The 26,242-nt window shown below is 44.9% G+C and overlaps 1 protein-coding gene across 5 annotated transcripts in view; it reads left to right on the forward strand.

Moving 5' to 3' along the window:
- The window catches only part of FANCD2 (FA complementation group D2), a 2,923,540-nt gene that overhangs the window by 2,526,996 nt on the left and 370,302 nt on the right, over window positions 1-26,242 (forward strand). For all 5 annotated transcript variants that reach the window (XM_069644087.1, XM_069644091.1, XM_069644090.1 and 2 more), the window contains one exon: window positions 2,578-2,700. In XM_069644087.1, the coding sequence (XP_069500188.1) occupies window positions 2,578-2,700 (123 nt within the window). The remainder of the gene's footprint in view (window positions 1-2,577; window positions 2,701-26,242) is intronic.

The raw sequence follows: 26,242 nt of genomic DNA on the forward strand, positions 1-26,242 counted from the left end.
ACTCCAGGAAAACAGCACCAAGATCATGTCTAGATGGGTCGTGGATATTCAAGAGGGACTAGAGCAAATCAGCTGCACAGAGGATGATCTAGTGAAAAATCCGAATAAAATTAAAAAAAAATCTACTTATCCACGATTGGATAATAACGCAAGACCAGACTAACGGAAACAAATTGACAAAAAATATTCCTCTGATAATAAACAAAATTAACCAACCACCAAATTACATTCAAAAATTTCCAAACAAAAGATTAAGAGAAAACTTTGAGAACTTATTGAAGACCTAAGAGGTGGTAGCCATAAGGAGCAAACTAAGTGAAAAGTCCTGTTGTTTCTGCAAAATCAAAGAGTCAATTGAAAATTTGCGACACCTATTACCAAATTGCCAAGCTCTCGAGAGACAGCGCCAGACTTATTTGGGACACGTCCTCTTCGACCTTCATTCCTACGATGAAAATGAATGGTGGTCACGTTTGCTGAGTGGCAAAAGGACTACATGGGTGATCGCTGTTACTAAATTCTTTGAGAAGTTGGAACTGGAGACTAGAGGAATCAATTGAAAACTGAACTGAAAAATTGAATAATGCGGGGGCGTCCTTTGAACTGAGCAGTAGAAACTGCATTGACAAATGAAAGGAGAGACTGAACATTAATTACTTTGTGTACCACACCTTTCTATTCTTCGCACCTACTCCCCCCCCCCCTCCCACCCTCAATCTAGGACTTTGATTTCCTTTTTTACTTTTACTGGACAACAGAAATGAAAATGTCGACCTTGTAAAAATTGATTTTCAATTAAAACAAGTTATAATTAAAAAAAATGCATCTTTAGAGAAATGTATAAGCAACTGTAAATAGTAAACATGTTCTGGATAGAAATACCGTGTAAGGACATAAACATCTGGAGCAACTGTAATAAGTAAACATGTTGTGATATCTGTTCAACTGTATTCATAAACATGTTATGATCTTATGCCTCTTTCAAACTTGTGTATGTTTGTGGTTGCCATTCATTTGCCAAACCAGATTCAACATGTTATGTGGTCTCCCAGGAGACACAGAACCACCATACGGTGCCATATGATGTGTGTATATATATATATATGGAAGCAAACCCTCCTGTTCACAGATTCATCTTAGATAGGAGGGCATCAATTCTATAGAAATAAATACTTACTAGAAACTTGCCTTGATTCCTGGAAGGCCTTCACTTCAGTAACTATCTCAGTTTGATCATCACATGACGCCCACTTGGAACTTCATAAATTGCCAATGATATTCACTGCCCCACAGCAAAGAGCTGGAAGCATTGTAACATATGTCTGCAATAAGTTGACACCTTTTAAAGAGATGTGTCTTTGGGTGGTAAGTACACATTTTAAGTGACAGAACCTTTAGTTTGTGGAGAATGATTCTTCCTTATGGAATATGTGCATACTATCCGCCCCACTTTTTTTCTTCCTTGATTGCAAAATCCTAGATCAAGCGATGGAGAAGGTGGGAGGGATTATATCAGGACAGGTTTTCTGGGGCCATACACCGCAGAACAAAGAAAGGCAACAAGCGAGGAGCTGAAACAATAAATTACCACTTAAGGAAAACTATTAATCTTTGTCAACAAGGTGCTGATGTAGTCGAGGTGTGGAATGACGTATACTGTAAGACTGGAGGAAGTGGAGGGCATGATGGCGCCAGTAAAGGCAGCCTATAATGTGCACTTTGCAAAGTGCACATTTAATGTACTACGTTAAAGAATCATTTGCTTCATAATAGGTCTGCTAACATGGGGGCAGACACTCAGGCCTCCCTGAGTCTTGAGGCTGATTTCTACTGAAAAGCTTGAAAGAACCTAGTACCACCCTCTCCTGCCTTGAGGTAACTCACACCTCTGCCAACAATGTTCTGGTAGGCCGGCTTTCCTGGGCTGCTGAGTCCCCTCCATTCCTTCCGACTTCATTTTCTTTGTTGCAGATATGACAGTCATATGCTGTTTGCTATCTGTGATCCACTGTAGTTCCGTCCATATCGCTGCCATTCAATGGATTCATACCCTTTTCGCCCTCTTTTCCCAGCCTCCTGGTCTTGACATCCCATTATAACATTCATGGAATCTGGCTACTGTGTAGTCCAAAACAGCATAACAATTTCGGGTGATATACATAAAGATCTGGCGCATCCATTGCAATGGCCTCAGGTCTTGGCAGTACAAGTTTATCGCATGAGCTTTGCAGTGAGCTATATTTCACTTTAAATTGGATAATAAAGGAATGGTAGAGAAAAGGCATAAGGACGTGCATATTTTTTGGAAGAATTTAAGTCAATTATGGAAGATTGTGTCTTTAGGCATGTTGTCATTGGTAGTGCTGAACTGTGCTTTACAACAAAAACATTTCAATGCAAGTCATGAAATACCTCAATTCTATAGAAGATTGAAAAAAATGACCAAATTAATTATATATATATATATATATATATATATATTTGTACAGGTAATTGTTATTTCCATCACAATCTATTCATATAAGAATTTGTTCTGATTATAGTTATGTTTACTAATGGTTTAATGGTTGCTTTTAGTATCTTTCTGGAACATACCCATGATGTTTTAAAGGCTATTGAAGAGATTTCTGGAGTTGCTGTACCAGAGCTTGTCAACGCTGCTAAAGATGGGAATTCTTCTACCTATCCAACCCTAACAAGGTAATAATTAAATATACTTCCCTTTCATCTCAGGAACTTTTGGGAAAAGGTAGATCCTTCATGTTTTACTTTGTTTTGTTTTCCCATATATTCCACTGCCAAAATGCTTGTATTCCCTAAAAGTAATACAAATCATTAATCATCATTTTGGAAGCATTGCCAAAGCAGCTACTGATTTTGCTTTGTGGAATGATTAGATTGCATATTATGATTTGCTTTGAATCTGCTTTGTTTTCAAATCTGACAGTTTATGCCGTTTAAGCCTTATTAGCTAAAATGGACATATTTATTCCCTGTAAGAGGGATACTTTTAACTGTTGGTAACCCTCAAAATAAGTTATTGAAAAAGCTGAATATGCAAAGTGCCCTTTGGGAAACTGAAACCAAATTCTCATTTCTAGAATTAGCATATCATGCTGATTATCAAGAAACTGTTTCTGTGGCACAGTAGTTGTTGAAGGTTGAGTTGGGTTGTTTTAATGCTGCAAATACCATTTTAGTATTCTGGTTGCAGTTAGATACCAGGTGGCGTATTCTAACTGTTTACATGTGCCATTCCTAAAGGGTACGTTTAGAAGATTGTGCATTGCTGTTGCTACTTGCACATCTGTGTACATTCTGAAGTAATAGTGTACCATTATGGGTTTACGTAGTGATCGGTCCATAAGCCCTGAGGTGCAAAGGGCTGAGGATGTTGCTGTTGGGCTGTGGCGAGTGTGCTGGAGTGAACACAGACTCGCTATCCATTTGCTGCATATTTACTCTTTGCCTTGGAGGAACAGAGGAGGTGCGTGTGCCCTTACCTTTAACCACTGGACCTAGTTACCCGGTCATCTGGTACAAAAAGCCGCCTCCTACGCCCTTGCGGCGCTAAGCCCTGAGGTGCAAAAGACTGAGGACGTTGCTGTTGGGCTGTTTGGCGAGTGGCGCCGTGGCAGAACTCTGACAACTATGACGAACGGGACGAAATCAAGTCAGCTGTCTACGACCACATCTACATCTACAGCTACGTTGAAACACGCGCACAGACAAAACGTGAGTGCATTGCGGAAGCTAAGGGGAACACAGTGCCTCACTGTGATCGGCAAAATAAAGTAACCATTACTATTCATGCGCGTCCACATGTGAAGTCATTGAGGGACTCACACAATCAAAATCGCACAGTAGCTAACACAACTTTATCTACATCACACGCTAATGCTGTCATTGTTATGGAAGATGTATTCCCGGAGGTCTTTGCTGCTAATACCTCTACTCAACACGACTTAAGGCCGAAAAGCCACCCGGCGGACCTCATGGTGCATCGTCAGTTTGTAACTGAAGTTACGGACACATCCAAAACATACGAAACACAAAACACCATTCATAAAACTATCTGTATTGAAACTCAAAGATCTTTACCTTTGGCAAGCAACTCCGACGAAGCTGCCGTGGCAGCTAGGGGCGCAGAGACGCCGACTGAACTGCTGGAGGTCTCGGTTGTGTGCTCCGATGGACGTCCTGAGGGACGGGAGGTACCGGCATGCAGAACATGCCAGACCGATGCAGTTGAGCGCAGCACGGTCGATGTGCAAGCCTGCATCTTTCATCCATTGAGAGCCAGCTCGCCTGGGGTGAACAGTGCCTGCACGTCCGTTATTCTACTGGACGCATCAGGGGACAAAGCGTGCGGTACAGAATGCTTGACTGAGCTAAAGCCGGTTGAAGCGATACTTGGGGGATGGTTTGAAGAACATAATCCTGGTCCAATAACAGGCATGCTGGTAGACCCTGTAACATTGGCCATAACCAGTTATCATGAAGTGCGACGTGATTCAATGGAAATAGCAAACAATGTGCTTCAAAACCTACTTGCAATGAACAAAGCTTGTAAGGCTAATGTTTGCGACACAACACCGACAAATAAGAATGGAGGGTTGAAGGTTTCATTGAAACGCAATAACACGAAGATTACTGACCTTTGTGAAGAGTCATTATTGAGTATTCCTTACAAATGCGCAAAATCATCTGAAAAAGGCGAATACATTGGGACTCCCCTTGACCTATCTGGTTTACCGACTCTGTCCCAGAAAAGGCTTTGCTCTACTAACAAAGGGGCGATTATTTGCAGTGCCTCAAAAACTAAAATTCCACAATTGCCGATTTACGACGAGTCTGAGACCGATTCTGATGAGACGGCCGATTCTTCCCTCATGGAACGTCCCTTTCCTAAAATTAGGAATAACAGAGGAAGTGATGACAGAGTGCCCCACTGCGCCAAAGCCTTGAAACATGGATCAGGGTCAATTACGGCACTACCGTTAAGAGAATTGCAAGAACTATTATTATCCACACTATCCATCTCTTTGTCTCCATTTACAAAATTGCACGAATGTTTACACAAGGCAACTAGAGACTTAACAACAGTTGTGGCCCTATTAAACTCCAAGGTTGCAAATGTGGAACAAATATGTGGCCAAACCAACAGCAAACAACTTGAGAGTTGGACATAAGCTTTTATCTGAACAAAGGATTAATGATGCGATTGACAAAAAGCTGTTTGCTGAAGTCGCAATGGAAGCACTTGCGTTAAACAAGATAGACTAAGAACACTACCCGCTGAGCACACCAACAGATTTAAGGATCCCAAATGCGCAACTAAGGGGGGAGAAGCCCTGGCCACGGCCAATAACGGCAATTGCGCAAAGTCTCCGGGTTGCAAGCCCTTGACAACGGATAATCAGTCGCAGACCACCTTTAAATCCGCCATCGTGATACCACACACACAAACACTGAACACAGTGCCTATGACCTCGAATTCCAATAACAATGGGCCTAACAACCAACCAACCAGGGAATTAAACATGCCACAGTGTACTGACACACCAAGTCAATCGACAGCACCAACCATCGAAATTGTGGACGTGTCTTTTAAAACTGCTTTTGAACAAGCGAGAAGTTCTGCAAACCCGGCTCATGGAATTACTCAAGTGGAATCCACTTTAAAGACACTTCCTCAGGAGGCTGCAGCTCCAATATTATTCCCTATTTTCAACAAGGAGGAAGGAATACCTCTAAGTATAAATACAGGAAAACTACCTAAAGCACCACAAAGCAGGAAAACTAAAAACTTACCAGCCAAGAAAGGGAATAAACTAAATGGAGCGCGGAAATTTCTTCGAAACATTAAAGTTGTGCATGTGTTAGCAAATGAAAACAATAATCATTTGTCTAACATAGCAATAAAACAACCTGCCACAAACACGCCGCTCACTGAAATGAGAGACGTCTCAAATGTTAACGGTGATGCGGAACACGAAATTCCATCTGAATTGCTTTACATGTCAACCTATGACGACAATGAATATGAGGATGTTGATGAGTCCTCTAGAACTAATGGCGAAAAACAACAATCCAGTATTGATACACCCACGGACAAGGAAGTGGCGTGCAAGTTGTCTGGGGGCAGACTTGTAGTGATTGGAAATAAAGCAACCACACAAGACATAGTAGCCTCTTGTCTAGCCGCATCACAACCATCAGTGGAAACGCCCGGCGTCAGCAATGACATAAGAATCAGTTCCTCACCTGCGAGACCACAAATGAAGAATCCTATCTTCCAGACAATGCAGGATAAACGACAAAAGATACACAGAGGTGTTCATAAGCGAACTACAAAGAAGGTGAATAACGATCAGTGTGCGAGCGACCTGTGGGTGAGTCAACCCCAAGGCTGCGAGGAAAGGGTCATACTCCACCACCCAAAGTCATCTGACAAACAAGATTGGAGTCAACTATTGAGAGATCATAAAGCCGACCCCACATTACCTAGGAGGAATCAAACCAGAGGTAGAGGGCATTGACATCGGGTCAGACTAATGGTTGAGAGGTTACAATCGCTTGCCAACCTGATCTTAAATCGCAGCAATATCATCAAATTATTACACCTTATTCCAGGATTACGTTCAATCAACACTGAAGATCTGCATATCATTGAATTTCCAGACGAGCGGCGAAATGACAAAGTGGTGCTCCATATAGGCTCGCCTTTAATAGCTACATCGATTCTGGACGCTAATGTCTCTCTCTTTTCCTTGGGTTTTGACGTGTATAAGTTACAAGACACCCAGTCAACAATACAAATAAATGAGCGTGAGACGACATCTGATACCCCAGAGCGTACACTCAGCTCGCATTTACCATCACTGGGATTGGGCAATGCTGCCTCAAACTCGTCTGTAAAACCAACAATGTCATCCCATAACAACGTCCGAGATGGCGTGCTGAAGCAAAACATGGTGACCACTAGAAAGAAACAAGTTTCGTTTGCAAAAGATCGAAGTCCAGAAATAGTAGACGAGTTAGAAAAAATAATAAGTATAACTATACAAGGCCAAATACAAACAGATGGATCGATGGTCAAGCCCCTGCTAAACAACACCACCCAAGAAACACCTCAAAACTGGAAATGGCTGGCGGTAACGTTAAACAACAATCAACCACAATAATGCCAGAAGGAACATGCCCCGCAGTATCTTACCTTAGGTTCTTGGAACACGCGAGGTTTTGGTCATCTGTTTAACAGAGTGTGGCTGGGTGACTTATCCATTGCTTGCCTACAAGAGACTTGGCTAAGTGCAATTCCAATGGTATTAGACTTCCAGATTGCTGTAAATCCAGCCATACTCCCAGAAAAGGGGCACCCCATGGCAGGCTTGATAACTTTGGTAAGAAGCTCGACAGGTTTTGACATCCTCAATTCAGTAAATCACTCTTCATTCATCCAAGAGTCTACGATTGTTAAACTGAACGACAAGTCCCAAATAACAGAACAAATGACTATAATAAATGTGTATTGGACCCACGGAAGAGCGGGGCAACAAGAGTTTATCGATGCAGTCTCAACCATCATCGATCGCCTACTTGTAGAACAAAAGGGTTCCAATATAATACTCTGCGGTGACTTGAATATCGATCATTTTAACTTGAAGACACCTCAGACTAAAAATCTATCGTCAAAATGGATGAAGGAAATGAGTGCAAGAAATTTACAAATGCTAAATGGATGTACATTAGGAGACATACCACCGGCTCTGACATGGAATCGTGAGAATCATGGATCCACAATTGATTATATTTTTGTATCGGCGGATCTCCATCAACGTGTGAAAACACTAAAAGTGTGCCAAAAGGAAAATAGTGACCACGACATGTTGATCATGGAATTCATGAATATTGTGGGAAACGCTAAAGTAAAATGGTCACAGAAGATCAAAGTAGAATCAAGTAGAGTGAGGCTGAGGCTAGCTGAAGACGAGGTAATTCAGATATCGAACCAATATTGTAAAGGTGGAATCACGCTCGAATATGCACATTTATTGGCCGACTTTAAAGCAAATAATGGTGGATCCAAACATGCGAACAGGAAACTTATTCACTGTTTTGATTTGGACGGACAATTCGCCATGCTCGGACTGCTGATAAAGACACATGTGGACTAATGATAAAGGCAGCCAAACAAAGATACAAAAATTGGATCAGAGCACATAAAAATTTAATGTTACAAAGAGACTCAGAGCGAATGTTAGAATGTCGCCTAAACAAGAACACTAGAGCCTTCTGGAATATTATTAACGATACACAAGCCCCTCAAGCGGCTCTACAAGTGTCTATAGTATCGGAAACAGCATGGACAGCTCACTTTAATGAGCTATATAAAGAAAACGCAAGGCCTACAAACTCATATGATCCAACTACCAAAAAATGGGCTTTAACTTTTCCCAAAGACGAGATTGTAAGAATAATTATGAAAGCAAATAATTCACGTGCCCCTGGTCCAGAAGGCTTAACAAATTACACGATCAAGCAACAGCCAGAACTATGGGCAGATGTCTGTGTGGCTCCTTTTCAAAGAGTAAATGGCCAGTGTCAGAAACCAAAGTCTTGGAAATCTGCTGTGATTGTGCCGGTGTTTAAAAAAGGCGACAGAACCTGCCCAAAAAACTACCGCCCAGTTGTGTTACCTCGACGTTTTAGGGAAGATCTATGCAACCATGTTACAATCTAAACTAGTAAAATGGGCCACAATTTCAAAACATGTAGATGTCAGACAGACTGGATTTGTTAAGCAGGTTGGTTGTTCGCTGAACCTGCTGCTGCTGAATCTATTGAAAATGGAGGCGATAAGAGCTGAACAATCAATATATCTCGCCTTCATTGATTTCTCCTATGCTTTTGATACGATTGATCAGGGATTACTATGGAACAAAATGCGTACGTGGGGCTGCCCGGAAGATCTAATGGCGGCAATAAAAGCACTGCACACTGACACTTCTATCAGGATACGCTTGGATCAATCTGGCACCCTGTCAGCACCGGTCAAAACATTCAAGGGAGTTAAGCAGGGCTGTCGTTTGGCAGCTGCGATATTTAGTCTGTTCATATCGGACATTGGAATCACCATTGAGGAGGTAAAATCTTTTCCCCCAAAAATGCATAGATCCCACCTGAGTTGGCTGCTATACGCTGACAACCTCATATTGCTGGATTTAACACCAATTGGTTTGCAAAGAAAAATCGACGCAGTTCATCAATATGTGGTTAAAAATCGTCTGCTCATCAATACAAAGAAATGTGAAATCCTTGTCCTTAACCTCAAAGGGGGGAGGTCACGACATGAAAATGCGCCTATCTTGGTCTATGGGACATGAAAAGCTGCAGATAGCATCCAGTGTAAAATACCTTGGCATGACTATTAGTTCTTATATTAATGATGAACCATGGATAATGGCGACAAAACACAAATGTAAACAACTGGCGATCCAGGCCCTGGTGCTAAAAAAGAGATTTGGCAAGTTCTCCCTAAAAGCTGTGCTACGATTTTATCAACAAAAGGTAATACCAGTACTAACGTACAGGGCTGAAAATGCCCTGGGTTGCTCTTGGGAGGTCTGGTCCACGCTTGAGAACATTTACTCGACCAAAGTATTAGGTTTACCGAAAAGAATATCGACAGCCTCCATTCGATATGAATTCTCGTTAATATCCATCCATGCACAAGTTTGTTGGAACTTGCTATCGTTATATCGGAAAACAAAAGCATGAGAACAAATTCCGCAATTTGAAATATTTCACAGCGCCTCTCCATCAGCTCTAGGTGTAATGGCAATGTGGCTCAAACGATGTGAAAATTTGATGGCAGAATACGATATTTCTCCAGAGTTGCTTCATGGCAATCAAGACACAGCAAAAATGAAAATCTGGCGGATGGATTGGGAGCTGACCTGCACTAAAAGGGGCGCATCTAATTCACTGACAGAGGTCCCACCTGAGGCCCGTGCCTTCAACAGCTTGCAAAAATACATTGATCAATTTCCAGATCCAAATGCTAGACGGTTATTCATGTGTTTCCGACTTAACACGTTCAGAACAAAGCAACGCTTACGAGCATGGTCAGTTAACGCGGATTTGGATCCGATGTGTCGCTGGTGCACACAAGAAACTGAAACTTTAAAACATTTAGTGTTATTTTGCACTAATTTGCGAACAGAAAGAACTCGATACCTGGGCTCTTGGAGCGAATCTCACCCGTCTCTTAACGCGGAAGATTGGTGGCAACAAATGTTCAATGAAACTGATATTGCCTCTGACATACTTTTTGGCGATAATTGAAAAGCGGCTACTGGACTAATATATTCTTGACTGCTCTAGGCACGCTAATCTGCGCCTCAGAACAGTGTCTTTTGAGACCTTAATAACAGAAGATAAATCTGTGAGTTGAGAAATGAACACATTGTAAACAGATGTAATGAGTAATAAAGAATGGCTTCATTTTAAAGGTTTGTAAGTAAACCAATAAAAACATTTAAAAAAAAAAAATACAAAAAATATGTCTTGCAGTTGTATGACTATTCTTAGACAGCTGGTGACTGATTTGCGTACATGGTGGTTTCAGAGGTTACTGAGGATAGTTTTGAACACTCATACTTAGTACTTTCCCTTTGACTTATCCTGTGGAAAATACTGCTACTGTGATGTGTGCCCACGTACTGTTTATGTGAGTGTATTCATTGGGTTCATTGGGGATGAAATTGTCCAACACACACTCAAGTGCATTTCTTCAATGCTTTCTGTATAGTAAGTTGCTTTAGGTCGACAGTGTGGTAGGAATTTATTTTTTGGTCCGCTTACGAAGGTACTGGTTGGTGCTGGGGAGTAAGGTATAGTAGGTTTGTACATCAATTAGCACATTTAAGCTCCAGGAATATTAAGTAGGCATTTGCAGGTAATCTCTGCTTTGGAATGATGGAAGTATTATTGCATTCCCACCATGAGCATTGCTTTGTAATGTATGCAGTATAGTGGCCTCCACTGGTTGTCGCCTGTGTGGTAGATTATGGCTACTGTTGTGAAGGTTTTCTTGCCAAGTGAAACCTGTCCGTGTTTGAAGGCAGTAAGTTTGCAGTTGTTTTTGGTTCCATCGGCATTGTATTTTAGGAGCATTAATATTACATATTGACTATGTGAGCGTATATGTAGCGTTGAGCGATTATCAGAATTGCATGACGTACAGAATATGTTATGGTTTGCATTTTGCATCAGTTACTGAAATGGAATAGAGTCACAGTTAGGTATTGATACATACACGAAGCATTCATTAGGGACTTGTTCCTGAATGACATGGTTGCACAGACTGCATGTATGTTTCCACATGTAGGAAATGTGAAAGTTTTCATTCATGCGTATGTTTTTCCTTTACAGTATTTGTAGTAAGTACATTAGAAATTCCTGTGGATCTTCTTGTCGGTTGAAAGTGAATTTCACCATTCCAGCACTGTAGTCCAATTCTTGCCTTATTCCTGAGAGACTGTAACTGGTGTCAGGATTACTTGCTGCATTTCTGTGAAGGATGAGCATTTGCAAACACAACTGGTCTGCGCCATTTAAATAAATGATTGCTGGCATTTGGAATAGAAGATTCATTGTTACATTTGCATAGCAATTAACATCTGTTGTATTGGAAAATTTGAATGGACCAGGTACTTCTGCGTCTGATCACTTTGATGGAAGGGTACGTGGATTCTTTGAAAAGGCACATTTTTTTTTTGTCCATGGAGTTGGGTATGTCTTGTCTTTTTTACTCCTTTTGTATGTGCTTTTGGTAGTTGTAGTATGAGTTGATTTCAATTTCTTTGGTGGTTGCCAAATCATTTACAACTTCTGATTGAATGAGCCTCCTTTCAAACCTTTCGGTTTCTGACGAATAGTGTACATTTTCAGATGGGGTGTGTACAGTGCATGTAGTCTATTGTACTCTATGATGCAAGGAATGTCTGCGCTGACTGCAGTTGCTTCAAAAGTCGCTAGACACAGCCTTCCAGTTACGTAGCCGTGACAGTGCTATGTAACTCATGCCTTCTTTAAAGACTGTGCTGCCAATATCAATCAATGCTTGATCTAAGGTTAGACCTTGCAATTTATGAATAGTTACTGCATAAGCTAACGACAGAGAAAATTGTTCTCTGCGTACATACATGTCTTTGAAAACAAGGAACCAAGCCTTTGTGCGTCCTATATTTTTAACCTCTGAAAGTTTGTCAAACTTGATGTTCACGAACTGAATGCTGTTGTCCCGTGGGTATGTCTGGAAGCCAACAACTGTACCAAGTGCTCCATTAACTAAACCTTGCTCTACGTCAATGTTACGCTTTAGCATAACTCTACAGTTGACACATAATTTTAAAGTTTTCTCCAAACCAGCTATGTTGGAGATCGAATTCTCTGAGGTTTTTAGTCGTGCTATGCCTTGTTGACACATAGGTATTGTCATACCGCGTATCTCCAGTTTGTCTGTGGCATGAATTTTCACTAGTGGTTGTTTTTCTTTTTTCAGCATTGTTGCATTAAATTGTGCACAGCTTGCTAGAGTTGGCATTAGGGACATACAGCTGACATTTTTCTGAGCTAATTGTTCCGTTACATCAGTAGCACATGTTTTATGTCTGTACAGCTCATAGATGCGTCTAGTATTGAGGGTAGACTGCGCCTCCTTTGATAGTACACCAATCCGTATGTTTTTCAAAATGTTGGCGTAGGTGAGGTCTGCAGACTGGCGCATGTTTTGAGTTTTGGGATATCTACCAAGAAGAGGAATATGCGGTAAGTAATTTCTCCATTTTGCCAATGCATATTTTAAAGAAAAAGGCAATATGCTGCCATGGTATGGAACATTTTCGTAGACGCGATGGCTCTTCAAAAAAGTCTATACTTCATCTACCATGTAGCACAGTAACCATCGCAATCTAAGTTATTAATGATGCTCTCCACATCTTGGACAAAGTGGACCACTGAGTGCTTGTCCTCCTCAGCCTCCCTGCTGCCTTTAAAACTGTCAACCATGAAGCCCTCCTCAACATCCTCACCATACTCATTAGCTTTGAAGTAATGGTTCTGCAGTCGTTCGCCTCTCCAATAGAGACCAACTTGACCAGATGTGAACCAACAGATACAGCACTGCCCAGTAACGTACATAGTTCCACAACCTTCCACCCCGCTTCCTTTGATCTTCAACCTCTACATGGGAACTACTGGGGGAACTCTTTGCAAACACTGACATCAAGACATACCAATACACAGATTGGACACAGCTTCATCTGAAAATCACTTGCATCATCTATATCCATCGACTGAAGCACTGGCGATCCATCATCCATGCCTGGATGTCAAGTGCCTTCCTGAAGCTCAACCCTACAGAGACCGAATTCAGTCTCCTAACAAATTCCACCAAGAATGACCAAGTCCAAAATTGGCTAACTGACATGGAGCTCAACTTATTCGCACCTCAACTACTGCAAAATCTCTTGGCTTTTCTATAAATTGTGACTTCATGTTCAAGACTGACTGCATCAGCTACAAAGGAGTCCCACTTAAAACGCCACTCTACGTGACTGGGAAACTCAACTTCAATTGATTGATTTTCTCCTGCAGATTCCTCATCAGATAGATATCCCTCCCAGCACCAGCTGCTCGGAAATTATTTCGACAGGTGGCGTAGTACATCTCGTCTTGCTCGTCAATCCCTCTTGACTTGATGCTGCAGTCGGCGACTCCAGACATGATGTTGGTCATCATACATATACTGCGTCACTATGCCCCCGTACCTCAGTACATTATTTCCGCACACCCTGCACGCTGCTCACGGAACAACTCTCTCACGAGAATATTCAACTGATGGATTTTGGCATGATGTCCACTCCCAAAGTGTCGGTTTTCAAATGTTGCAAGGACTGCAGTTCCAAGATGTCCATCACAGCCCCACACAGCGTCTGTGTGTGGTGCCTCAGTGTCGGTCATGTCACTGAGGACTGTGGTTCTTGTATGAAAATGAACCCGAAATCGCTATGAAAGAGGGCTGCGAAACTCACGGTAGGCTGGCCTCAATCTAAATCCCCATCCCGCTCGACTGTCCGGTCTTTGGAGACTGAGGAGCCCACTCATGAAAAAGAGGATATGCATTCAAAAAATCAAAATAGAGATCATAATCTCTGAGCCACTCCTCCTCCTCCTCCCATAAAAAGAAACCGCATCATTGACGTAGACACAGATCCGATTCCTCTGACAAACCCGGTAATCGGTGGCAGGGTCTACATGCAGGGTCCAGTGGGAGGCTTTCAAAGAGCACAGGCTCAATATGTTTCAGAAAGCAGCTGCGGGTACGTTCATCATCCCTTAGCAGCAGGCGCCAGTGGTGACCTTTAAACCTGGCCCCAAGCAGACCGCGTTGTCGTCGAAGCCCTCAGACTCGGTGCCGATTGTTGCCAGTGCATCCCTGGCATCGAAGCGCTGATATCCAACCGTTAGTTATTCCCGCAATCGACAACCGAGTTTTTCAACACTATGGCGACAATCCCTGCCGACAATGACGACTAGATGTCGTTGGCCTTCGACACTCCTTATGCTGGCTCTGGAGGCAGGGATTTCTTCCCTGATCAAGGCGCGGAATCAGTCTCCTTGGCTGAGGGCCTTCATGATGCCAGTGGCCTGGACAACTCTCCTTATGGGCATTGTAATGCAAAATACCTGTGCCACAGTGGACAGGGTGGTGGATACCCTAGGTTGGAGTGCCCCAGCCAGACCTTGCCAGGTGACGACCTCAGACATTCTGTAGGAAGGACCCTTCACAGAGCGGGCCATGCTCTTCAGTGTGCTTTTGCCAATCCCATCGCCACCTTATGGCAGGGGCCATGCACCACTGCCCCAGCGAATTTCCGAATTCACTAAAAAATATAGGCTGGCAAGGGGAGACACAGTTTATCTCTATACTAATGCAGTGCCGGAGGGGGTTGGTGGTACAGGCGGGTACTGTTAACACTAGGCCAGCCACATCCATGTCCATACTCCCTATGGATAGGGAAGGGAAGAAAGTTGACGCCCTAGTCAAAAAGGTGTTTTTGTTTGGCAGTTTGGCCCTTAAGGCAGTTCACGCATCCTGCGCTTTTGCGACGTACACACTTGGCTTGTGGAAGACTATTGGGGAAGCCACTCAGTACATTCCCGAAGGGGAAATGCGGGAGGGCCTTCTGAGAATTGTGGATGACGGTCAAGAGGTGGCCCGGTAGTCGTTTCAGAGGGCCCTGGACGTCGGGGACTGCGTCGGAAGGTCTATGGGGTCGGTGACTGTCTTGAGGAGACAGCCGTACCTAGGCACGTTAGGATTCTTGCCCAACATCCAGAACAAGTTGCTGGACGTCGCCTTTCATGGCGAGAATCTGTTTGGCCCTAAGGTCGACAAGTCCTTGTAAAAGTTTAAAGACTCAACGCTTGCCACCAAGTCTCTGGGCCTAGCTGTTCTGCAGCTGCCTAAAACTGCCTTCATCTTCGCCTCAAGGGGAAGACGATACAGGTGATATGTCCTCTTTGTCATGAAAGCTCTACTCCTGCAACCCAGGCAGGGGCAGAGGGTTTTTCACATTCCAGAATGGGCACTGGGCCTCCAGAAGCTAGCAGACAGCGGCAGCAGTAGCTAGGGTGGCTCCAGCCTCAAAGCCACTTTAATTCCTCGCCCCCCCCCCCCTGTTTGTCCGGTTGGAGGACGGATAGGCGAGCACTGGCCCCAATGGCGGGAGATTACCTCCGATGCCTGGGCCCTTAAGCTCGTCCAATGGGGTTACTGTCTGCCTTTCCTAAATAGGCCTCTGGACAGAACACCCCCTCCTCCTCAGCAACCAGAGCAGGAGCTGCAGGAAGAACTGTGAGTCCACCTTTTGAAGGGTGCCGTGAAGGAAGTACCTCCCGAGCAGAGAGAATCATGCTGGTATTCCCAGTATTTCCTAGTAGCCAAGAAATGGGGGGACTTTGTTCCATCTTGGACTTCAGTGCCTTGAACAAGTTCCTGAGAAAGGGCAAGTTCAAGATTGTGACGTTGAGAGATATTCTCCACGCTCTCAGACCGGCTGGTGTCGCTAGATCTTCAGGATGTATATTTACATGTGCCAATCAACCAAAAGCATAGGAAATTCCTCAGATTCCTCATAGGGGACAAGCACTTCCAGTTCAAGGTGCTCCCCTTTGGGTTGACCTCCGCTCCAAGGGTTTTCAGCAAACTAATGGTGATAGTCGCGGCACACCTTAGGAGATCTGGGATCCATTTGTTCCCATACCTGGATGACTGGTTGCTCAGAGGGAAGTCGACGGAGCAGGTTTCGTCGCATCTCGAGGACACTTGCTCACTACTCCAGAGGCTGGGCTTCTCCCTAAACTTACAGAAGTCTCACACAACAACAACACAGAGGCTTCAGATATTATATGATATGGCATGTATAACTTGCCTCTACTCAAGTGTTTCAAGTTCATTGGAGCGATCCTGGACACTCGGGTGTGGAAGGCTTTTCCACCCGAGGAGAGAGTCACCAGTGTCAGACAGTTGGTTGAACTGTTCCAGAGCCACACTACCTTGCCAGCTGTTTCCCTCCTCCTCCCCTTGGGTCTATTTTCGGCACCTTGAAAGACATTCTAAAGGTGTCCAGGTCAGTGGCCAAGTATCTCTCTTGGCGGACCAGCAGTGAGAATGTGATGGCGCGGAACCTGTCTGGCCTCCGTGGCTCAAGGTTAGGTTGCTCACTGATGCGTCTCTGCAGGGTTGGGGCGCTCACTGTGAGGATTTGCAGGTGATCGGCCTTATGTCCACAATGAAAGCCCAGTGGCACATCAACAGACTGGAGAGTGATTGGGTTGGCCCTGAAAGCGTTTGTGCACTCTATCAATGGGAAGCATGCCCTGATTATGATGGACAATACAGTGGCCTTGCACTGCTGAACAAGCAGGGAGGTGTGCGCTCCCTTCCTCTTTGCAGCGAGGCAATGCAGCTGAGGTTCTGGCTTTCAGGGAATCAGATCTCGATCTCAGCAACACATCTGCCAGGGACCTACAATGGATTGGCGGACGCTCTGAGCAGGCAGAGCACTTAGAAGAGATCTTCGCTCAGTGGGGTACCCCAACGGTGGATCTGTTTGCCACAAAGTCCAACAGGAAGTACAAGCAGTTTTGCTTGAGGGAATTTCTGATGAGAGGCGCACTGGGCGATGCGTTCCTTATAGAGTGGGTCTCCACCATACCTTCCCTCCGATTCCCATCATTCTATGGGTTCTCAGGAGGTTTCAAGCGACTCTGATCTTGATCGCCCAGGACTGGGCGAGGGGAACATGCTACTCGGACCTCCTGGACTTGCCATCTGCCTCACGTCTCTGGTTGCCTTAACGCCCAGATCTCCTATCTCAGTCGGAAGGTCGGGTAATACACCTGAACCCAGAGTCACTCAACCTACATGCGTGACTCTTGAGAGGATGAGATATGGTGACTGGGATCTCTCTGAGGAGGTACTTGAGGTGCTACTGGCTGCACGTTGGTGTCCAGTGAACTCGTCGAAAAAAAACTGGTCGACTGCAATTTGGTAGACGCAATTTGGTCGAAAACCAAATGGTCGATTTTTTTTATTTATTTATATATTTATTTTTCGGGTTTTCGTTTAGTTAAAAAAGGGGTTTTTAGAGAAAAAAAGGGGGTTGGGAGGGGGACCCCCCCCCCCAAAAAAAAAAGGGTTAAAAAAAAAAAAAAAAAATTTCGACCATTTGGTTTTCGACCAAATTGGTTCGACCATTTGTCTGGTCGACCAATTTTTTTCGACGAAATGTCTGGCAACCCTGCACGTTGACCGTCAACAAGATCGCGGTATGCGTGCAGGTGGAGAAGATTTAAGGTGTGGTGCAGGGAACACCCGATTGACCCTATCTCTTGCCCCACCACTACAGTGATGGAGTTCGTTCTGGTACTGACCTAGTCAGGACTTCAGGTCACTACAGTGAAAGGATACTTGGCGGCTTTGTTTGTGTTTAAAAGTTATCCAGATCAAAGGTCTTTCTTTACTATCCCAGTTATAACCGAATTCCTGAAGGGCCTTGTGCATACGTTTCTGCCTGTTCCCTTTATTGTTCCAGACTGGGACCTTAATTTCGTTCTCATCTTCATTATGGTGGCTCCCTTTGAGCATTTGCATTCATGTTCCATCAGTTCCTCAATTTGAAGACCGCTTTCTTAGTGGCCATCATGTGGGCTAGACGATTTAGTGATCTGCAGGCCTTGTCATGCAAGCCGCCTTTTATTCATTTTTTTTAGGGAGAAAGTTACCCTGAAAGTAAGACCAGAGTTTTTGCCCAAAGTGGTATCTGAATTTAATCCTTCCCAGGCCACTGACTTTCCTGTTTTTTACCCGCCATTGACCGTTCTAACGAGGGGGAGCCGTTCCATAGACTCGACCCGAATAGGTTGTTTAGTTTCTACGTTCCCAGCATGGCAGAGTTTAGGAAGGTGGACCAGCTATGTGTAGCCTTCTCCATGGCTAGAAGCGGTTTGGCGTTTTTCAAGCAAACCATCTTGCGGTTGATCCCGCTTTGCATTTCAAAATTCTACCACAATCCAGGGAAGGAACTAGCTCCGGCATCAGAGCCCACTAAACTAGAGGGATGGCAGCCTCTTCGGCCTTGCAAAGGGGAGTACCGGTGAGGGTCATTTGCCGGGCGGCAACCTGGTCATCGCTGCATACCTTAACCAAACACTACTGCCTGGATGTTGCCCGTGGAGTTCACGCTCCATTTGGGAGAGCGGTTTTGCAAAATGTCCTCCTTTGAGACTTTCAACCCGCCTCCATCACGGATACTGCTTGGGGAGTCTATCTGATGAGGATTCTTTTGGAGAAAAGAAATCAGTTGAAGGAGGAATTACTTTTATTTATTAACCTTTTCATTTATACAGCGCGCTAAACCCATAGGCATCAAGGCACTGTTCACACAAGTTACAACAACATAAGAAGATAATATGGTAGTTAATTAACAAGTAGCAGTTTCATTAAGATAAAAGTACTGCAATAAGACAATAGGATTCTTCATTAACAAGTAGCGATTTCGTTGAGATAGGAGTGTCACCATGGTCGAATACGGGCCAAATAGCAAAGTCTTAAGGTGCTTACGGAAAACCCAATATAATTGTTCTTGTGCAATGGGGCACTCCAGTTCCTAGTGGCTATGACTGGGAAGCTCATCCCCACCCCTGAACTTTTTAGTCTAAATCTAGGGTTGATAAGGCGATGAGTGTACACTTACCGTAATGTTCTTTCAATGGATTCTTCTCTCTCAGAGGACTTATCACCCTCCCATCCAAACCTACCATGAAAGTGCCTGCAGTCGATAACTAATTTATTCGGAAAAAGAGCTGGCCTCTTGTTCAGAGGCTACCTTTGACTTCTTATTGGGTGCCACATTCTATCTGCGGCCCGAACCTCCCAAAAATAAACTGGTTAACAAAAGACAAACACGTGTTAGGTTTCCTTTTTTCCTATCAGTTGCGGCTGTTTTAACCGGATCCTCTAGTATTCCTCTGCAGCGGCCGAGTGTGGGGGAAAAAAGGTGGGGAACTGAGGTACAAGGACATAGTGGCACAGTATATGTACGACAACCAACATCACGTCCAGAGTCGACGACCGCTGCATCGAGTCAAGACAAATCGACGGCTGAGTCGAGATACACTAAGTCCCCTGTCGAAATGTTTTCCGAGCAGCTGACGTTGGAAGAGATATCTATCTGATAAGGAATATGTTGGAGAGGAATCCATTGAAAGAACATTACAGTAAGTAATTTCTCCTTCTCCTTCTGCCTCTACCTCAGGCAGGGAGTCTAAAAAGACAGATGGCCTGGCCAAGAAAATCTTTGCGTCAGGGAGATTGGCCCTGAAGGCAATTAATGCATCCTGCGCCTTTGCTAAATACTCCCATGGGCTGTGGAGGGTCATAGCGAAATCGGCAGATCACCTCCAGACTGCGCCTTTGCGTTCTCCCCGCATCTTTCTACGGTTGGAGGTAGAATCTCCTAGCACTGGGAAAGGTGCAAGAACATAGCCTTTTTGACGCCTGGTCCTTGCAGCTCGTTAACTGGAGATACTGTCTACCATTTCTAAAAAGGCCACCAGACAGACCACCCTTTCACCCCATCCACAAAAACTGGAACAAGAGATCCAGGAGGAACTGAGGGCCCTGTTGTTGAAGGATGTCGTGGAAGAGGTGAAACCTGAGCATAGAGGATCAGGCTGGTACTCTCGATACTTTGACGCACAGGAAAGGTGGAGGGCTCCGTCCCATCCTTGATCTCAGAGCCTTGAACGAGTTCCTGAGGCTTGGATCCTCTCCTTGGATTTTCCCTTGTTTTGCTCGTCTGTCTGGTGCTTATCCACCTTGGATTTACCTTCTGGCTCCCTCGAACCTAGCTCTGTCCCTGGACTGCTTGCTCTCTTCCTGATTGCCAGGGTCTTCCTTGCATTCTTCTTCTCGGATTCCCCATCCTGCTATCCCAAGGAACTGCTTGTTCTCCATTGCCCTTGACTACTTTGGATTTCCGGATTCTTGTGTTTGAACTGTTTTTTCCCTGACCTGGATGTTCTTGGTTTTTGGCTATTCATCATCCTTGGATTTGAGACTTCTATTGCTTGTTGGACTTCCTCCTGTGGATTCTAGGACTGCCATCTTGATCCCTAGATTGCGTCCTTGTGCCATTCGGGGCAGGTATCGTAGAGGTGTATTGACTTTGTTGGAGACCTTCCTGGTGCCTTTGGGACACCTGCGCTCTCCGGACTTCCTTGGCAGGAGCACGTCAAGTAGGTTCATCGTCTCCAGTTAAACCCAAACAGGTAGGAGTTGGGGACTGTCTGAGGAAGGTTTTCTTGATCAGCATACAGCTGCTGAATAAGATATCTGAATGTAATATATGTGTCTTTTCCTTCCTTTTTAGCTCTGCTGTTGCTCCTGCCTTTTCACATGAGCCCTTAGCCCGTCAGTTGCATTATTTACTCTCTGCAGGCTTTGCTCTCGGGAGGAAAGTCTCCCTGTGAAAAGAGACCCCGGTCGCCCTGTTGGGCTGGGGTTACTAGAGAAGGAACAGATCCTGACAGACAAGTTCAGGATGGTGATGTTGGAAGAAAATCTCAAGGCTCTACAGCTCTAGGAATGGTTGGTGTTGCTGGATCTTCAGGAAACTTACTTCCATGCTCACATTCATCGGAAGCACAGGCGGTTCCTGAGATTCGTCATCGTGGACACTCACTTTCAGTTAAAGGTGATCCCCTTTGGCTTAACCTCCGTGTCCAGGGTTTTCACCAAGCTGATGGTAGTGGTGGCGGTACTCATCAGGAGATCTGCTGCCCAGGTATTGCCATACCTGGACAACTGGTTGATCCGACAACAATCTCCGGAGCAGGTATTGACACAGCTCGAGGAGACCCACTTTCTGCTTCATGGTTTGGGCTGTCCTGGACCCGTGGGTGGGGAAGGCCTTTCTTCCTGAAGAAAGGGTCACCAGTGTTGGGCAAATGGTTGAGCTTTTCCAGAACCAGAACAGCCTACCAGCTGCTTCCTTCCTCCACCTTTTACGTCCATGGCTTCCTGCATTTTTCTGGTGCCAGAGGCCAGACTGCGGATGTAATCCTTGAAGTGGCTGTTGAGTGATCAGTCATCCTTGTACTTTCAAGCCATGAATGACATTCTCAGGGTGACGAGGTTGGCTACCAATAACCTCTCTTGGTGTGCCAGTAAAGAAAGCATGATGGCGTGGGAATCCTTTTGGCCACTGTGGCCCCAGGCCCAAGTGGTCACGGATGCATCCTTGAAGGGTTGGATCGCTCACCGCAGGGATATGCAGTTGAGCGGCCTTTGGTCCCCAGTGGAATACTGATGGCGCATCATCAGACTGGAGTTGCATGTAATCACATTAGCCCTGATGCCCTTTGCGCCATCTCTCTCCTCAGTTGGGCAGGGAGAGGGTGGAACAAGTCCTCATCCTGACAGACAACATAGTGAAAATGCACCACCTCAACAAGCAGGGGGAGTGCAGCACTGCCCTATGCTGGGAAGTGTTGCAGCTATGGTTCTGGTTGCTGGAGAACCAAATCCCCGCTTCTATGCCACATCTGGCAGGGAAGCCAGAGCATGGTCTCACATGAGTGGGAAGTGTGCCAGGAAGTTCTTGAAGAGATCCCCGGCAGTGGATCTGTTGGCTACAACGAGCAATGTGAAGTGCTGACAGTTCTGATGGAGGGAATTCCCAGTGAAGGGTGCACTAGTGGACACATTTCTGGTGGAGTGGGTCTTTGACCTCCATTATGCGTTTCCGCCTATGCCTGTCGTCCTGTGGGCTCTCAAAGGGTTGAGGAGGTCCATGACCTTGTTCACCCTGGACTGGGCGAGCAGAACATGGTATTCTGGGTTCCTGGCATTGACCATCTGCCTGCTTCTCCGGCTCCCTCAGCGGCCAGACCTACTATCCCAGTCGGAAAAGCAGGTGCTCCACCCGAACCCAGAGTCCCTCATCTGGAGAGGAGGAGATATGGTGATTGGGACCTCTAAGAAGAGATACTTGAGGTGTTACTGGCTGCACGCAGACCTGCTACGAGGTGGTGGAGACATTTTGAGGTGTGGTGTAAGGATGTCAGGGTTAGCTCTGACTCTAATAACCCCAGCTGTATAGATCAACCGGGGTCTCCTTTCACAGGGTGACTTTCCCCCCGAGAGCACAGCCTGCAGAGATGTAAAAACAACCTGACAAGCTAGGGGCTCAGGTGAAAAGGCAGAAGCAACCAGCAGAGCTAGAGAGGGGGAAAAAGAACAGATGCACCAGTATCAATACCGCTGATAAACAAAAGACAATCAGTAATAAACACCACCCTCTGACGGTACCCATTTCCTACCTGATGTTGCAAGAATGAAAGTGAAGAACCTACTTGAAAACCTCCTGCCAGGAAGTCTGAAAAATCAGGTGTGTTTCAAACTATAATGCCTGGGTGAGCTTGATGAAATATACTCCAAAAGAAAGGACACCTGACCCGTACGGCACGATGGTGCAATATAGGGAGAGCAGAAGCAGGCAAAAGTACTGTTCACTCCTTGAAGGAAGGGAGTCCTTGTTTGTTGAGGTAAGAATCTGTAGAAGAGTCTGTGAGCAGAAAGAAAATCGCAAACAAAAATAAACCCAAGTCCATGAAAGAGTTCAATCGGGAGAAGAAAAAGTAAAAAAAAAGAACAAGGCAATCTAGGGAAAGAGAGCTCAAGTCCGGGAAGTAGACAGTTAAGGGATCAAACTTAGCCAGTCCGAGATGCAAGAGCAGAGGTTGCAGGAAGCCAAGAGATCAGTCCTTGATTAAACAGCCAAGCGTCGGAATAGGCAGGGGCACAGCAGATGCAATCCAATGAAGGAAAAGCAAGGGTCGGGAATCCGGAATGGGTGATGAAGATTACTGTTAGGAAAGATTTCCTTCTTGTGCAAATTCCTCTCCATTTATGGACCCCCCTAACTTTTTGCTTTTGTTTGGCTATCCTAACCTAACTTTTTCCAGTGGAGCCCAGCATTCAGCTGAACTCCACTGGGCTTTTGCTCACTTGGTATGGTGAAATTGACACGTCCTTCAGGCTGCTAGTACTGGGAAACTGTGTCCCTTAGTCTTTGACTATGTTGCTATTTCTTGGTAACTTTTTAACAGTGCACAATGTACCTTCCTGTACAGTGTGCTGAGGTCTCTTTTTGTTTTATGGCCCTAGACACCCTCAAAGGATTTTTTGGTGATTGTACTGTGTGCCTGGGAAGGGGTGGTGGCAGCAGTTACTTTTTGTAATGTTTGGCTACTTTTAATCAAGTTCAACTGTGTTTACCGTGTTTGACTCAAGACTGTAGCCAGGTCTGAAAATGAACGAGCCACAAGGTCTTTTGTACTTTTACGTCCCGTCCCCTTTCCTCCATACTGCATGAGCGTCCCTTCCAAGGGTCGGGAGACAGAACCTTTTTCACCAGAAAAAACCTTCTTCCCCTTTAAATTTAGAGGCGTGCAGGGCTGGGAGATTGCGCTGCCCTGACTCCGCCCTCCGGTGCCACACCTAAGTCCCCTTTTCCGCGTTGACAGGAATGGGCCGAATTCACCAGCGCTCCTGGGTTTGGCTTCGGCCATGTAATTCCATGCGCGGATACTTCTTCTCTTCTGTCTTTTTATCATTCAGGTACTCTGTCCTGAGGCGTCACGCTCCTCCCGGGTCTATCGGACAGTCATACTCCTGATGTGGTGGTAGTCTTTCAGACAATCCTTTGTCAAAGTCATCGAAGAAATCCTGGTATTATGTGGGTATTGTATTGTTTATTTCTATAGCGCCTATACAAAAGAAAGTATTTCAAAGCACTCAAGGAGGGTGGGAACAAGGGAAAAAACAACAGTTGCTCAGAGCACTTGAAATTCTGAGACGATAATAGTCTGCATAGGCGCAGAGTAAGTGCATAAAATACATTTAACAGTTTAGACACAGCAAATAGGTGATTCTGAAGTTTTACCAGTGCAATTAAGGGGAGAAGACAAGGGAGAACAAACAGAAGAACAGCAGGCACGTTGCATTTGGGCCATGCAAGTGCATAGCGGGTCACAGGGATGGGGAGGTCCAAGGGCACCCAATCGGCAGAGCCTGGGGTATACAGGGTAATGGCTCTTGATTGGTGGCACTAACTGTGGATATACTAGACAGGAGCGCCAAACAGGAAGAAAACACTGCATCCTTATCAGGGGATAGGCAGTGTCCCTTGCAGCATACAGAGAAGAATTGTATAGCCTGATTAGTCCAATCAATGGTCGGATTGTGTGTGTGTAACCATGGAAGGCCCAATATAACTCATAACTGACGGGTGGATATAAGGTTGAATATTATCCATTCGGTATGTCCTTCCTGAGTGGTCATCCCGATGGCTTGTGTCTGTTCCGTCACTTGTCTGGACACTAGACAAGGACCAATATCTGTCTCTTGGTCTCAACTTTTCCCTTATAGTTTAAGCATGCTTCCATCATCCCAATTTTGAAGAAACCTGCCTCCGACCCACTACTTGTTTCAAATGTCCGTCCTATTTCTCTGCTACCCTAGCTTTCAAAATTACTCGAACAGTTGGTCTATTCTCAAGTTTCTACTTTTATTTCTAATTCTACGTTTCTCCCACAATTCCAGTCAGGTTTTCTCCCTCATCACTCCACTGAAACTGCTCTCCTCTGTTTTGAACTCACTACTTACTGCACGATATTCTAAACATTCATCCCTTTTTATTCTCCTGGACTTATCTGCTGTGTTCGACACAGTCGACCATTCCCTTCTACTGGTGTCTCTTACTTCCTTGCGGCTTGGTCCTTTCCTGGTTTCAATCATATCTATCTCAAAGAACCTTTTCTGCCTCATGGGCTGGCAAATCATCTAAATCTTTTCTACTTGCCTATGGCGTTCCGCAAAGGTCCGTCTTGGGCTTTTTTCTGTTCTCTCTCTACACTTCCCCTCTTGTTGCCATTTTCTCTTCCTTTGGTTCATCACACCACTTTTATGCTGATGACTTGTATGAGTCGGACATCCACCTGTAATACCAGATCCAGGAGTTCAGGAAAAGGCCTCAGTAGAACACTGCTGCCTTTTTTTTGTTCTGCCGCCAATTGGTTTAAACGGGCAAAATACGAAAACTGGGTTTGTTTTCCATGTGTCAAAGCCACAAATTCTAGATCCGATGCCTGTGCTTTACATCTAGCATCAAACACCAGATTCATAGCTCCCAAAAGTGTGTTAAATCATATAACGCAGGGTCATTTTGCTTTCAGGAGTGGGTTCGCCCAAGCAGCCGCTGTCCCCTCCACCCCCAAATGTGAAAGCACAAATGCTGCCTTAGTTGTAGAATTAGGAAAAGCAAGTGGGCGACAAAGAAAATGCAATCTTCACTGGTTTATAAATGTCCTGTAGGTCTAGCGATCGCCTGTAAACATTCAGGGTGTGCCAATGGAAATGGACCGGGCAACACCACTGGTGCTACTCCTAAATTTGGTGGAACTGGGATTGGAGGGGCAGCTGTGGCAGCCAAATCCCCAAATTCCTCATCTGCATTACATCCATGTGTTGATGTAAAGACGCATGGGCAGCTGCCATATCTGTGCGCAGGATAGCGAAGTCCTGCATTAAAGCAGCCATGTA

The sequence above is a fragment of the Ambystoma mexicanum genome, chromosome 2p (assembly GCF_040938575.1).
Source record: "Ambystoma mexicanum isolate Mex_15411 chromosome 2p, UKY_AmexF1_1, whole genome shotgun sequence".
In the NCBI taxonomy this organism is placed as follows: Eukaryota; Metazoa; Chordata; class Amphibia; order Caudata; family Ambystomatidae; genus Ambystoma; species Ambystoma mexicanum.